Source organism: Chlamydotis macqueenii, chromosome 13 (assembly GCF_036417535.1).
Source record: "Chlamydotis macqueenii isolate bChlMac1 chromosome 13, bChlMac1.mat, whole genome shotgun sequence".
NCBI classification, from domain to species: domain Eukaryota; kingdom Metazoa; phylum Chordata; class Aves; order Otidiformes; family Otididae; genus Chlamydotis; species Chlamydotis macqueenii.
The window spans coordinates 2384058-2398684 of NC_141568.1; the positions used below are offsets into that span (position 1 = coordinate 2384058).

The 14627-nt window shown below is 49.4% G+C and overlaps 1 protein-coding gene across 1 annotated transcript in view; it reads left to right on the plus strand.

Moving 5' to 3' along the window:
- The window catches only part of SLC7A5 (solute carrier family 7 member 5), a 40245-nt gene extending 26074 nt beyond the window's left edge, over positions 1–14171 (plus strand). The window contains exons 3-10 of the mRNA XM_010129725.2: positions 165–270; positions 982–1026; positions 2370–2493; positions 3565–3668; positions 4199–4295; positions 4650–4799; positions 5915–6092; positions 7980–14171. Of these exons, the coding sequence (XP_010128027.2) occupies positions 165–270; positions 982–1026; positions 2370–2493; positions 3565–3668; positions 4199–4295; positions 4650–4799; positions 5915–6092; positions 7980–8035 (860 nt within the window). The 3' untranslated portion in view covers positions 8036–14171. The remainder of the gene's footprint in view (positions 1–164; positions 271–981; positions 1027–2369; positions 2494–3564; positions 3669–4198; positions 4296–4649; positions 4800–5914; positions 6093–7979) is intronic.
- Positions 14172–14627: the final 456 nt, after the last annotated feature.

Sequence of the window (14627 nt, forward strand, 5' to 3'; positions counted from 1 at the left end):
ATACGTGCACGTGCTCTCTGGCATAACCCAAGGTGCCTCAGCATAATTAACTGTCCTAAGACTGGCTTTTCCCTGCAGGTTCCTGTGTTTCAGCACCCACAAAGGTGCTGACCTATGGGGTCCACAGTCCGTCTGCAATCCTTTCTTGGTTTTGTTTTCTGCAGGTGATGTGACAAACCTGACTCCTAAGCACTCCTTCGAAGGCACAAAAGTAGACGTGGGGAACATCGTGTTAGCTTTGTACAGTGGTCTTTTTGCCTACGGAGGATGGTAAGATGCAGCCCTCTGTTTTTTCAGTGCTAAATACTGTAGTCCATTCCTTTTGTCCCCAGAGGAAGAGTGTGGTCCAGGACTTTCCATCTTTCTTGTAACCAGGGCAGTGAAGCAGATGCTTTGGGTTTGCCTAGCGATGTTGATAGCTATACTTCACACCCTGTGGCAGCACAAAGAAGTGGTGGTGATCATGGGATTTAGAAGACACAGCAGATGCTGGGTTGCTTGGTGCAGCTCCTAGGTAGTGTTTAGAGAAAGCGGCAGGGTGGATTTAGCTAGCAGAGCAGAGATGTGCTACATGCCAACAGATCATTCAGAGCACCAGACTGAAGCTCCTGGAGAGCTCCTTTAGCAGGCCTTTTGAGCACCTACAAGCACAATTTGCTGTGAAAACAGGCCAGTTGCAGCCATCTGTATCGCCTGGAGGGTGGCCCTGTTGCTGCTGGGTCCAGCTCTTCACCTGCAATCACCCCTCGTGCTGCAAGGAAGCTGGTGGCATGGTGTGCTCGATCTGCCCGCACCATCCAGGGCATGCGCTTTGCAGGTTCTGTGCTGGAGCTCTTGGACCAAGCATCAGCTATGATAAGTTTTACGCCAGGTTTCAGTCTCTCTACCCCTCCTGAAATTCCCTTGCAGATCAGTAAGATGAAGGGCTTCTTTTATTCCATGGAGTAACCAGAATTAACCACTGTTCTTTTTGAATTACAGGAATTACTTGAATTTTGTCACAGAAGAGATGATCAATCCCTACAGGTAGGTGTGTGTCCTGTGCTGACTTCCCTGGGAGGAAACCTTGTTCTTGGGAAGCCCTTTCCTCCTGTGTGTCACAGAGGTTGCTAATCAGCCCAGAAGGCAGGTCTTTTTTTAGGGAAATAGAAAGCAAGATAAATTAATGGCATTGTTCCTCCTTGGAATAGGGGAAGGGGAATCATAACCTGTGTATGAGAAGGGCTGCTGCTTACACTGCTTTCCTGTACTGCTGAGATTATCAGTGTTGTTGGAAAGTCCTGCTTCCTTGGCATGGCACTTCCCTGAATTACAGGCGAGGAAGAGGCACTCATTACTTTATTACTCTCTTGTACGAACTCCCACAAGTGTATTTGTCTGTACATACATTTGTCACATGCTCTTCCTGTTCTCTTGAGCAACAGCCACTTTCTGCGCTGCTCGTGTCTTTCAGGGTTACGCAAGGGGGTTTGGTGAGATGAGGGTGGGCCCCACCAAAGCAAGACATTGCTGATAAATCATTTTTGCTCGTGGGGAAGTGCCTGTGAGGCACTGTCGATACGAGCTTCAGGGTCACTTGTGCAAGAACCCGTTCCTGGCTGACCCTGGCAGTGATTAGTGCCTGCTGGGAAGCATGAGACTTGATACGCCCTTTCCTTGACAAACACAGTTATAAGAAAGTTTTTGCAGATTGCAATTATTTTCTTGTCTTCTGAATGCAGTTACGGTATTTGACTCTCTCCTCCTGTGGCTTTAAGCTCCACTGGACCAATTATACGTGGCATCAAGCCGGGCTTAATTTTTCAGTTTCCGTTCGCAAATGAAGTTAGACCATTTGGAAAGGCAAATTTGTACCAACTCAGCCTCAGCTTTGCAGACTCACTCAGACTGTGTCTGAATTCGGTTTTTTTGAGTTTTATCAGTCCAGCCAGCTGCACAGCTAGAGCCTAAAAACTGCCCACTAAATCCCTGATCTTTCCGTCTCCCACAAGGAACCCACCAGCACAAATGCTTCTCCTTTGCCCAGAAGAGAACACATGTGTTAATGCTACTGGCTAGCAATAAACACAGGGAGTTACTTTTAATTAATTGCCCAGACAGCCAGAGTCTCTCCATGCAGAAAGTCCATTCTGCCATAATCCTTCACTCTACACCTGTCAGCCTCCAGGCTGTTCCCGTGCAGGCATCATCCCCTCTCCCAGTGTGTGGCTGGGAAACTGGACATGCTGAAGAGCCAAAGATGAGCAGAATGGCTCAAGCCGCCTTTAAGCGAGCACAGGAGGGCTGCAGCATGAGCCACCCATCCCTGGCATCAACAGCTTTCTTCTCTGAACTGCCGCGCTCCGTTACAATTTATGTTTTCTTCTTAGAAACCTGCCTCTGGCTATCATCATCTCACTCCCTGTAGTCACTTTGGTTTATGTGCTGACAAACTTGGCTTACTTCACGACCCTGTCGACGGAGCAGATGCTGATGTCTGAAGCCGTGGCTGTGGTAAGATGATAGGTGCATTTCTGATGTGGCTCCTCTGTTTTCCGGGGCTGGTTAAATCACAATTACCATCTCTGCATACATCTCCTGGTTTGTTCCAGGCTGATCATGGCTGCTTACGAAAAAGCTGATATTTGACAGGAGATAAAGAGCAACTGTGACCGGAGCAGGGAAGAACAGTGTGATCCCAAGTGGGATTAATCACAGTAAGGGTGGGCAGACAGTTAATGCTGCTCTGAATTTGTAAATATGCAAGGTTGCTGCTGGCCTCATGACTTATCATCAGTTACCAGAGCATGATCTTTATGGGAAAAGGTCATTCAGTCAGTACTGAACTACGTTGTTCTCTCTCTGTATCTTCCTTGTTTTAATTAAGAGAGAAAAATAATACTTCTCTTAATTAAAATGCCATTGCCGTCAGAAATCCTGGTTACTTCAGAAGTGAGCAGCATCGTATGACCTTGCAGACTGAGTGTGACCAGGATTATTCAGTGTTCCAAGGGGAATCTCCCACTCCAGGATAAGTTGGTCTGGGCCATTCAGGTGACAGCATCCCATCCTTCGCGTTAGTACCCAGCCGTGCTCCAGCCTGTACCTACGCAGTGCTGGGTTATTGGAGGTGCTGGCCTGTGCTGCGTCGCAGTTGTGTGCCTTTGCAAGTCTTGAAATCAATATAGTGTTGGCACAAAACTGCAGTGAAGCAGCGCGGGGTCAGTTTGTGACACAAAGCTACAAGTCACTGTGTCCCACGTCCTGACTCAGCAACTGGCAACAGCTGCGTGTCTGAATCTCCTCACAGTTTCCGTTTGGTCTTGAACTTTTGGATAGCGGTTCTGATAAATGTTGTGTCCTGACTCTGAGGGAAGGGCTTTCTGCTTATTTCTTGCAATTCCACAATATTCTTTTTCAGGAAGGAGGAGCAGCACACGCCAATACGGAAACCTCTGTAACAGCTTCAGCTACTAATCCATGTCAATTGTTCAGATTTCTACAAATGTTAAGTCTTTGTATGCAGATGCGGGTTCTTTTTGGCATTCTGGATGTGATACATCTGTCTTGTTGCCCCTCATTTAGGATTTTGGGAACTACCACCTTGGCGTCATGTCCTGGATCATACCCGTCTTTGTTGGCTTATCGTGCTTTGGATCCGTTAATGGATCTCTCTTCACTTCTTCCCGGTAGGTTTCTTGCTCAATATTGTGGTTTTTGTTTACAAGTCATGTTTAGTGCCCCTTCATTTGGAGTTGTCCTCCAAAGAGTCGCTGTGGGTAGACACAAAGTCTAAAGGGTCTGGAGGCCATGTGGGGAATGCGAAAAAAAAAAAAAAATTAAGACTTTAAAAGCCATATCCAGTTTAAAGGAAACCCTTTCAGTGATCTTAGTCTTCTGTTCCTCAGGCAAAACCCTGTTGAAGTTATTAGAACATAAACAAACACAGGCTTGGGGCTCAGTGGCGTTGCCTGAGAAAGTGGCTTTAATGAAAAGCAGAAACTTATGAAACTTCAGGGCTGAGAATCCCTCCAGAAAGAGGAGAAGGGACAGGGGAGGAGGGAGGGACAGGGGCTGAGGAGGTTCCAGCTCTGGCACACATCTCCCAGGTTGTCTTAGGAAAGTCACTCTGGAAAGGAGGATATAAATACGCCTTTTCTTGTATTCCTTGGGGCTGAAGGTTGCCGAGGTGATAACTGCTCTGTTTCCCTCACCTCAGGCTGTTCTTCGTGGGATCCCGAGAAGGACACTTGCCTTCAATCCTGTCTATGATTCACCCCCGGCTTCTCACTCCTGTGCCGTCCCTCATCTTCACGGTAAGCCCCTGGGTCAGTGGTGATGAGCATCGACATGGTGTTGAGAAACGGGCCGACGGCAGGATCCCATCAGCGTGGTTGGAGAGGGCCTACTTGGGCACCATCTCCAGACACAGCCATTTCTGCATGCACCTACAGGAGAGGATACACCCTTCTCCTTCTCATCATATTCTCATATTCCACTTCTGTTTTGAAATCGTTCCAGGCACCAATTGAAAATGGTTTAAATGAGTAAAAAATAATCAGCCTGATTCTTTTCCTGTTATTCTAAGATATCTGTATTTAGTGTTGTTACATATGTGATTTTTGCCTACTTCTCCCTTTGCTAATTTTTTTTCTTTCTTCTGGATGCAGTGCATCATGACCCTCCTCTATGCCTTCTCCAACAACATTTTCTCAGTCATCAACTTCTTCAGCTTTTTCAACTGGCTCTGCGTGGCTCTGGCCATCATTGGCATGATGTGGCTGCGTTACAAGAAGCCAGAGCTGGAAAGACCCATAAAGGTGAGTAATTGTGTGGTGGGTCCTCCCCGAGTCCCTTCTCAGCACCAGGGGAGGTTCAGCAAGTACAGCTGCTTGTCCTGTACGAGAGAAGGACTGAGATTGCAGGGGAAATGCTACTGTGTAGCTAACCCAGGTCCCCGCTGCATGGAAATCTGCTGAATGTGAATCGGTGCAGGAGGGGGAAAAGCTGCCACGGCCATGGGGACATCAGAGGGAAGGAGACTCTGTGTGTCAGAGATGTGGGGGGTTCTGGTGGGGTCGCCCAGTGGGAAGCTCTCAGTGACTAACGTATTCCCCACGACAAATCATAGGCTGTGGCTCTCGGTGAAACACTCTGTACCATCATGGAATTCACTTAAAATAGTTTTTTTAATAAAGGGAACAAACCCACGCCTGCGGAGATGAGAACTTTGTTCTCTTTGTCCTTGGCCAGCTTGGCAGTACCGTGTCCCGTCTGGGAGGAGGCCAAGATCATGTCAGCCACAAGCATGTCTGCCTTCCTTAAAGGCATGTTTCTCACTTTCCCCCCAGCACGCTCAGGTCTCTGCCAGGCAACAGGCAGCTAAAGAGAAACAAACTTGCAGACCTGTACCACTGCTTCCCAAAGTAACTCTTTGTGGGGTGTTTCCTTTGGTTTTTGGGGTTTTTCTGGGCTGCTCTCAGTGGGTGCCCCGCTCAGAGCAGCGTAGCTGAGTCCCCTGAGAAACTGCAGAGAGAATGCTGTGGCTCGTGCCGTGGTTGCTGCCAAATTTGATGCTATGGTACGGGTGCTTTTGGTGAGGAATCATTCCAGTGTGGAACTGGGTAAAAAAAAAAGGCAAGCCACATCTCCCTACTTTGTTTTGCTGATATTAAATATGCATGTTAGGTGTTACTTCCATTTTCTCCAGGATTTCTGAAGAGCACTGCCCAAATCAGTACCTTCCCAAGGCAGTTCAAGGTCACGGTCCCCTTGTTGAGGGCACTGGGACAGACAGGAACACCGTCCCCATGTGGTCCACAGTGGAATATGAACTCCTTCTCTCCCTGGGCTGTATGGCTAGATAAAACTCACTGGGAAGTGTACCCTGTTCCCCTGATAGAACTTCTAACCTGGTGTTTGGGTCCTTATTTAGGTGAATATCTGCCTGCCCATTTTCTTCATCCTGGCCTGCTTGTTTCTCATTGCCGTTTCCTTTTGGATGACACCGAAGGAATGCGCCATCGGCTTTGCCATCATCTTCAGCGGGATCCCTGTTTACTTCTTCGGGGTCTGGTGGCAAAACAAGCCCAAGTGGGTTCTCCAAGGCATCTGTAAGTATGACCACTGGAGAGCAAGGGCACAGCCTTAGCTTTTGCTCCAAAAATAGCACCTTCCTCGTGAGTGTGCGACAGCTAGTAGCACTGACTCCTCTTTGTGTAGCGAAGGCTTTCAGCGTGTTGGCCCTGTTCAATTCTTCTTCAACGGTAACAAGTCTTAACCTGATGATGACCTTATCCATCAAGCACCCAAAACTCACCCTGACGTGCAATAATTGCGAAGTTTGGGCCAAATACATTTGTTGTTTCGTGGTTTTTGGTTTTTTTTTTTTTTTTTCCATCTTGGCAAACAGGTGGTTGTTATGCAGCGGAGCGTAATTTGCTAAGCACATTGCTGCCAGTCTTCTGCCTCCTTTAAAAGCACAGAGTCAAGCCTTTTGTCAGCAGAGAATACCTTTCTAGTGGTGTAGGAAGGGAAAAGAAGGAACAGCACAACAGCCTGAGCACAGCTGGCCGCAATTTGACTGCTGACAATTCGGAATTAGTCCCAATCCATCGCTTAGCCAGTGCTAACATTTCTGATCCAGTCAAAGCTCTCCTTGGGATCAAAATGTGTCAGCAGAGCAGAGGGAGGGGAAAATCCCCTGCATGTTTTCCCTTAGGAGGTTTATTTTTAAGGTATCTTCGTATACGGTTTTCCAACAGCTGACACTCCACCGCGGTGTGTTTTGAAGGCATGCAGGGGCTGTGCTTGGCACACGTAACCTCTGTCTGAACAACTGAATCAAGAAAGTCCATCCGTGTTGTCCAAGTAACTAAACTCTACCATCTGTCTCCCAGCTCTCGTACAACAGGCTGACCTAGAAACGCAGACAAGTAGAGATGCCCAGCCTTAGCTGGATGCTTTTTATGAAGAAGAAAAAGGCTTTTACCAGTGCTCAGCACTTGTTATTCTTTCCCTCCGCCCCCTCCACCATCTCTCTTTCTGTCACACTCACTTTTTTATTCTGAGTATTAGGCTCAGTTCCTGGAAAAGCCATTTTTGCAGTGCCTGGGTGTCAAATTACCATAGTAATTGTTTTCTGCCACCAAAGCCTTGTAAGGAGAATATAGAAAATATTCTGGGAACACAAAATGATGATCCTGCAAATGTCCAGTTAGAAACATGAAGTTTAAACACACATGTAGATTCATATATTGCAGATAATTCGATCCCCTCCAACCAATCTGAGTTTGACTTTGTGCGTTCAGAGTTAGGGTTAGCTTTACCTGGCAGGGTCTTGTGATCTCCAGACAGGCAGTGAGGCAGCAGAAAGCACAGGTGTGTTTGGATGCCAGCCACCAAAACTAATGGGTGGGAAAATGAAGTTACTTCAGTTCAGCGCCTTTCCTGTGCCAGCTTGCATCCGAAATGCTTCCTCTGCTCTTCACCTGCGCTGTGCAGGGCAGCGGGATCTGTCTTGTGTTCACTATGCTGAGCTGGTTTTGTCCTGGGTACTCGAGCTGCGTGCACGTACAGCCGAGGTTTTCAGGGTTGGAAGCAAAAGCATCAGCTCATATTTTCTGTGCCTGTTCCTGCTCTTGTGCCTGACTCAGTTGTGGCTGCTTGCAGTTCAGGCATCCAAGCATGGTGACCGTATCACCACGGAATTAGAAACTGGTGTCGAGAAGTACCAGAGCCTCTCTCGGGGCGGTACAGCATCCTTGCTGCAGGAGCAGAGCTCCCAGCGTTACCGGTTCAATTCCTGGGCATGAATAGAGAGCAGCCTGTGGCTCGTTTGCTTTCAAGTCTTAGATTTTATTTGGACTAATCTTGCTGAGAACCAGGGTGGGGAGGCAGACGGGTCAGCCCTTTGGAAGCAGGGTATCATCAACTGAGACCAAGACGTGTTGGGCCCCTGCGTGCGATCTCTGACCTGTACTTTGCTTTCTTCCCTGTAGTCTCTGCAACAGTCCTGTGCCAGAAACTGATGGAAGTAGTTCCGCAAGAATCATAAGCAGGAAAAGCAGAGACATTCAGCTCGAGGAAACGCACAATATTATTTTAAGACGACACAAGGAGAAAACGCTTCTGATCCCTCGTAAACAAAACCTAGGCACTGGAGCACATCATCAGAGCTGCTTCATGTCTGACACCACGCCCCCGGCTCTGCCTTGCCTCCTCCAGCCCCTCCACCACCACCCTTTAGCCTGGCAGATGAGCAGCCCTGCAACAAGAAGTTCTTGGTACGAAGGTGGCCCAGGAGGAGGAATTCCTGTCAGCAGCTTCAAAGGGGTCCCGCCTGTCTGGCAGCAGCGAGTCCAATCAGCATCTCTGTGTGTGTGTGTGTGTGTGTGTGTGTGTGTGTGATACTGAGGGCCGTGCTTCAGTTCTGTGTAGGCTTACTTGCTTTGGGTCTGGGATCCCCCAGACCACAGTGGATCTGCTCATGAGCCCGGTTTGAGCTGTACAAACGTGGCTGGGGCTGGGGTTGGGGCTGTCACAGAGCTGCAGAGTGGTCCTGAGCCTGGCCCACCTGCCTTACCCAGTCACGGGGGTGGGTGGTTGGGAAGCAAAGGTTGGCTCACACGCTCACACACACACAAAGTCATGCCAAAATACATGCTGCTGCATGCTTTGGACTCTGTCCACTGGCAGTGACTTAGGTGAGACAAGGCAGAGCAGAGTTAGTGTCAGAAATGGTGTGGGGAGGCCTTGTCTGACTTTCATTCCGTTCCTGACTAGAGTAATCAGGGTCCCCTGCCACTGCCTGGCTTTTAACTCTCAGATCCAAGCCATCTCCCTGCTATTGAGCCGGTCCTCCGGGACGCTCTTCACCAGAATGCCCATCCCGTGGCCCTGTGAATGACCCCTGGGGCCGTGCAGGCCTGAGGGTTGAGTTAGCAGAAGGCCACATCTTCGGCTTGCTCACTCCATGTTTTTCTGTGCATAGGCCGTCACCCAGCATGGGGTGAGCAACAGCACGCTCTGCAAATGGCCCTGTTCATTGCCTGCAGTGGGATTCATGTTTGCCCGTAAACCATTTGCAAAGAGAAAACAAGGGTGGGATTCCCTTGGCTCGTTCCCTGGGGGCTGTCTGTGCGTTGCCTGTCGCCGTGCCCTTTGTTGCGCTGTGTCTCTTCTAGAACGTGCAGTGGAGATGGGACCAACCGGGTCTGGGGGTGTAGAAAGGGGCAGATGTCCCCGGGTGGCTGGAGCCTGGCTTTAATTTTGGTCTGCTGTAGATGGTTTGTTTTGCTCTGAGAAGCAGAGACTGAGGGCCTGGTGCTCCTTTGGGCAAAACTGCAGCATCAGGTTTGGCTCGGTGCACCCAGCATCCTCCCGTTCAGGGAGTGGTCTTCAAGCGTAAACCACCATCTGCATGTGAAACCTTGTTTTGCTGTTGTGGGTGGTGCAGTCCCATCCCCGGAGCCCACCCAAAATTCCTCTAGCTCCCAAGTAGTGAAAACTGCCCTCTTAGGAACTTATTTCCGTATTTGGCCAAAAGCATCACCTTTTCATCAAAACTGCAGTTCTTCAACAATTTGCTCATTATGCCTCTGCGCTCAAGGTCACAGCCAGCTGGAAATCAAAAGCTGCTTTTTCCTACGAGTGAGCTGCTTCAGCCTCTGTTACAGATCTTCTTCGTGCTTGTGCTTTGTGCAGATGGGTTACTGAACTATTTCTCTGCAATATTTCTCTGTACTAAACTGTCTGGAAGCCGGGATCCTCCAAGAGCTAATGCTTTCTACTGGATTCTCCTCTTTGCATGGAGCTCTTTTGGATGAAGGCGTTAAGGACACCAGTGGTACTAGATCATGCTTTGTCCTTTAAGAAATTCCTTAGTAAAAAAAAAAAGTGTGTGTGTTATAGCAGGTGGCAGCTTCTGTGCGAGTGTGTGTGACAGTGACTGTGGCTGTGTCAGCGAGTGTCTACGTGCAGCTCTTCGCTGTTGCTTCGCCAACCACGCGTCTTTGCTTTGAGGCAGTGCAGGAGGAATAGGCGAGACAATCATCACGCTGCAAACCTTTGCTGTCAGGTTGCTTCTTCCGTGGCAGCGCAGTGTGGAGATACCCAGGCCAGCTCCGGTGCCACTTCACGTGTGTTAGCGTCGAGCTCTCCTGGCGCTAAGTGAACCTGTGGAAAGCTGCAGCTGGTTTGGGTACATCTACAGTGCAGAGGAACCCAAAGTTATGGCCAGTGCCTGGCTGTTCAGGGACCTACGTGCAATGAGCATCTCAGATCCAGTGCCTGCAGAGAGGCATTTGCATACATATGGTCGTGAACCGTGAAACCTGAACTCAATTTTGAGAAATCTCCTCCAGCTGAAGGCTGAGATGTTTTGGCAGGGTAGTGATGGGAAATCACTGCTTATGCCAGACCTTTTCCTTGGGGAGAGAACCTCAGTCTGCCACCTTCCACTTGGTCTGCAGTTTTTGACTGTAATGGTCTCCGGGACGGCTTCCTGTAGGGCCTGGGTTCAGCGCAGGGGCTCTCAGTGCTAACATACAGCAGCAGACGCAAAGGAGAGGGGTTTTAGCTCTCAGCCACCTCAGTGCAGTGTAAATTAGCACGCAGGTCCAAGCCACAGAGCTCAGAAACAGGTCCAAATCTCCCAAAGGCGTGGGGGTTGCTTGGTTTGGACGCATCTTTAAATACCTTTCACCAGTGGTGAAGACCATCACTACGTGGTATCCTCTTGGTGAACCTCTCACACTGGTTTTCAAGAGGAGATGTCACACTGAGAATATTTTTTTTTTAAATTAATTAACTGATCTTAATTAAATCCTTAACTTGCTTGCTTGCTCTTGATTAATTTTCATGATTCTTCACTTGCTGCTAGAGATCTCTCTTTACTAACCTGCTGGCGCTGGTACCATGTTTGATGGTGATCGCGCCAGCGTCTCCCTGGCAATAGGAGGAATAGGAAGAAACTGAAGCAGGTACCAGCACAGGATGACAACCATGTTGAATTTGGTCAGCCACAGCTCACATCTCCAGTTGTACCTTTCAAAACTCCGATTTCTTTTATCTCTGATTTATTGACCCTGATAGTTCCCCTCGACCAGAGCTTGGTGACGGGGCTGTAAGACGATGGGTTATTTTTTTTCTTGGATGTTAGGGAGATAATGAGTAAGGGGGGTAAAACAATTTCATTTTCTAAAGAAAACATAACTGAAGTAATTTTCAGTCCAACGGGTGAAGCTGCTGCTGGCAGCATTTGCTGTCCAGTGCACCACGACCACGCTGTCACTCAGATCAGCAACCAGGAGCATCCGCTGCCCTCGGGGGCTTGCCGTGTGCAGCTGGGTTTTGGTGTGGAAAAAGAGAGAATCCATCCCCAGGAAAGACTCCTTGCTGCTTGTTTGCCTCAAAGGTGGAATAAGATGTGTCATGGAGGACGAGAGGGGCCGCAGAGACTTCGCAGAAAATTTCTCATCATTCCCAGCACTGCATGTGGGATTTTTCTGTTGTTTCTCTGCTCTCTCGAGCCCGTGGTCGGTTGTTAGCAGCCCACCAAGGGAGACAAACCCTTCCCGCAAAGGCCACGCACAGCCACAGTGACCGTGAGTTTGCTTTCCTGAACAGCGGCTGCAGTTAAGCGAGGCACCGCGTGAATCTGTTTCACATGAGAGTATTCTGCGAATAGTCGGAGCGGTCGTGTTGAGGAACCAGAAGCATTTAGGCTGGGAAGCCCTTTAAGATCGAGTCCAGCCGTGGAGCGGTGCCTGTGTATTTCTGCACCGCTGTGCCGCAGTAGCCCGTTGGTCCTTGTGCTAAACCCCCTTTCAATTCTCGCTGCTCTCCGCTTGTTTTTAAGGATTTAGAGTCCCGGGCGGTCGGTTGGTTTGGGTGTTCATGCGGTAGCACCCCGCAGGGTTGCCAAACAGCAGGGCACGGGAGCGCACGAGCCAGCGCCCGGGCGCTTCCTTAGCTGTTGGGTTCCTCTTTCCAGATGAGAAACCTTCCTGACCAAGAGGGGAACCAGCCCTGCTCGGCCCTGCAAAATGCTTCTGGCCAAAAATGGGGACAATTTAAGTCATCCTGGGTGGATTTTTTTTTTTTTTTTTTTTTTTTTTGCAGTGTTTTCCATCTCAGATACCGTGTTCTGGTAAACACGCTTTTGTTTTGAATGGCAGCCTCTGTGGATACGAAGTTCAAAGGGACTCTCGTTGTTGAACAAACTTTAAAGACCTAAGAAGTGGCTTTGTTGTCCTCCGAGCCCTCTCCCTGTGGGTGGCTCAGGCAGGGGAATTAATTGGGCTCCTCCGTGGGCTCCTGCGCTGTGGGTCCGCCCTGAGCGCAGAGCCCTCGCGGGGCAGTGGCGTTGCGGCAGAGCCCTTCCCCGTGCCTGCGACCTCCCAACCGCGGGGGAGATGTTTGCAGTGGCAGGGTCCCGCTCCGGCTGCGAGGGAACGTGAAGGTACCCGTGCCTTCAGCCAAGGCTGCAGTGTTCTTGGGCTTTAATAAAAAAAAATAAAAATTAAAAAAAGAAGGAAACAGCCAAATGTCATTACGCAACGCTCTGGCTGTTTGGGGCTGTTCTTGTGGGACGGTAACTTTTCCATCGACCAGTTGCACAACTCCCTTTCTAATGACATCAAAGCGGAAGGTGACACTGGCCGTTGAGAAAGGGCTGGAACAAAGCTTCCCACTGGAGCTCGGGAAAGGGCAGCCCAAGGCCGCGATGGCTCCGGTTCCCCCCGCGGCTCGTGCTGAGGTCTGCCAGCCGGCGCCGTGACCTCAACAGAGCCCCTCGGACTGAATCGCAGCCTTGTGCCGGCCCTGGGAGCCCCGCGAGCATCTCCGGCCGCAGGATGGGCCAGCGTGGCTGGAGCCGGCAGCGCTTGGCTGCTGACCAGGGAGCGCGGCAGCCGGCTCCCTGCGGCGACGGGAATCTGCTCCCGCGCCTCCGCCGGGGACCTTGCCCGTGCCAGGGCATCCCGCAAGACCTCGGCATGGAGGGATGCTCAAGGGGCTCTCGTTTCTGGTGGCTTCTTGAGGGGTCACAGCCAGCCAGCCTTATGCTGGTTTTACCCGTACGCGAGAAGCTTCTTCCCAGTTTGCACGGTCCAAACGAATTAGCAGCTGGGCTGGCGGGGGTATGTGGGATGCTGCTGGGCTTGGTGGAACCGAGAGCTCCCAGTTTGGTGCAGACGCTCTCGCCCGTGAGCCACAGCGGTAGGAAGTGTGGCTCGGGTTAGGAGACCCCCAAGGAACCGATGTCCAGAGGATTATTTCTTTGCTTTTAGCCCCCTGTTCTTGGCGTGAGAAGGGGTGTTGCTTCCTCCAGCTGTTGAAGTGTTAATGAGAAAAAAAAAATATTTTTTTAAATATTGAATTAATTTTTAAATGGCCTAAAAGAGACTTTATATCTACACCTGAATTATTCCCGTTGGGTGAGGTTCATCTCGGCGCAGGGGCTCTGCGAGCGCTCGGATGCTCTCCCACGCCCCAGCCAGCGGAATGTGGTGCTGACGGTCTGGCTGCGGCTCCTGCGCTGGGCTGGATTTCACAAGCAGGGAAAAAAAAAAATCTGTATTTGTTCAGGGGACAGGGAGAGGTCTGTGTCCCACCCAAATCCTTGCAAAGGAAGGATTTTAAGTGGTACCCCGACCTTTGCTGGCCTACAGAACAAGAGGAGGGTGAAATTCACTTCTAGTGAGTAATCTGACTTTTCAGAGCTACCTTTCTTCTAAAGTTTGTATTTTTGTTGGTTTCTTTTTTTTTTAAACACAGAAAAAAAAAGGATTTTAGCATACAGAAGAAAATCTAGATCTGATTTACAATTTTGTTATATTTGGTTGCTTTAAAAATAATTTACTAATTTAAATGTTGCTGTAGATGACACTCTATTTATTTTAAGGGGTAAATATCTTTTAGTCTTAATACTTCTACAGTCAGCGCTGTCTATTTACAACGTTTGTGTTCCTGTCAACACAGCCGTTCCACGACTGACCGGGTGCTGGTCAGCCAGTAGTAACTTAATCCAACTGCCTTGTAAAACAAGATGTCTCCTGCAATGTATTTTTTTTTTCTAGTATTTCTCGATTCTTTTATGTCTGTGGTTAACAAATCTGTTAAATGTTTGGGTTGTTCCATGTTTTGGGTTGTTTTATGTTGTTTTTTTAACAAAGCAAGCTGAATTACAACTCTCTTGTCGCTGGTCTTTGCCTCTAAAACTTTCATTTTGCGCAAGGTTGTCTTGGTTATCCCACATCCACCAGCACCTGAGCCCGGCTCGCCCAGCATTCCTCTCGCAGACGGGTCTGGGAGCATCGCCTGGCTTTGACACCGTCTGTCCCTCTGTCACCGTCCTCCTTTTCCAAATTCTGGGTACCGTTTTTGGTTTGCATGTGTTGAAACTCAAGGCAGGGGAAAGCGAGCGAGCTTTGGGCAAGAGGTGGGAGCAGAAGACGGATCTCTCCGTTCCCAGGGTTACACGGCAGAGGTGCTGCTCAGGCTGCTGGTGGAAGCTTGCAGGCAAAAAAAAAAATGTCTTAACAGCAGGAAGGTATCAAACTTTAGATGGGAAGGCGATCGTCTGCCACAATCCCTCTTCACCGTGTGCTTCCAGGCTAGAGATGCTCTGTGTGCAGGGAGGGGAT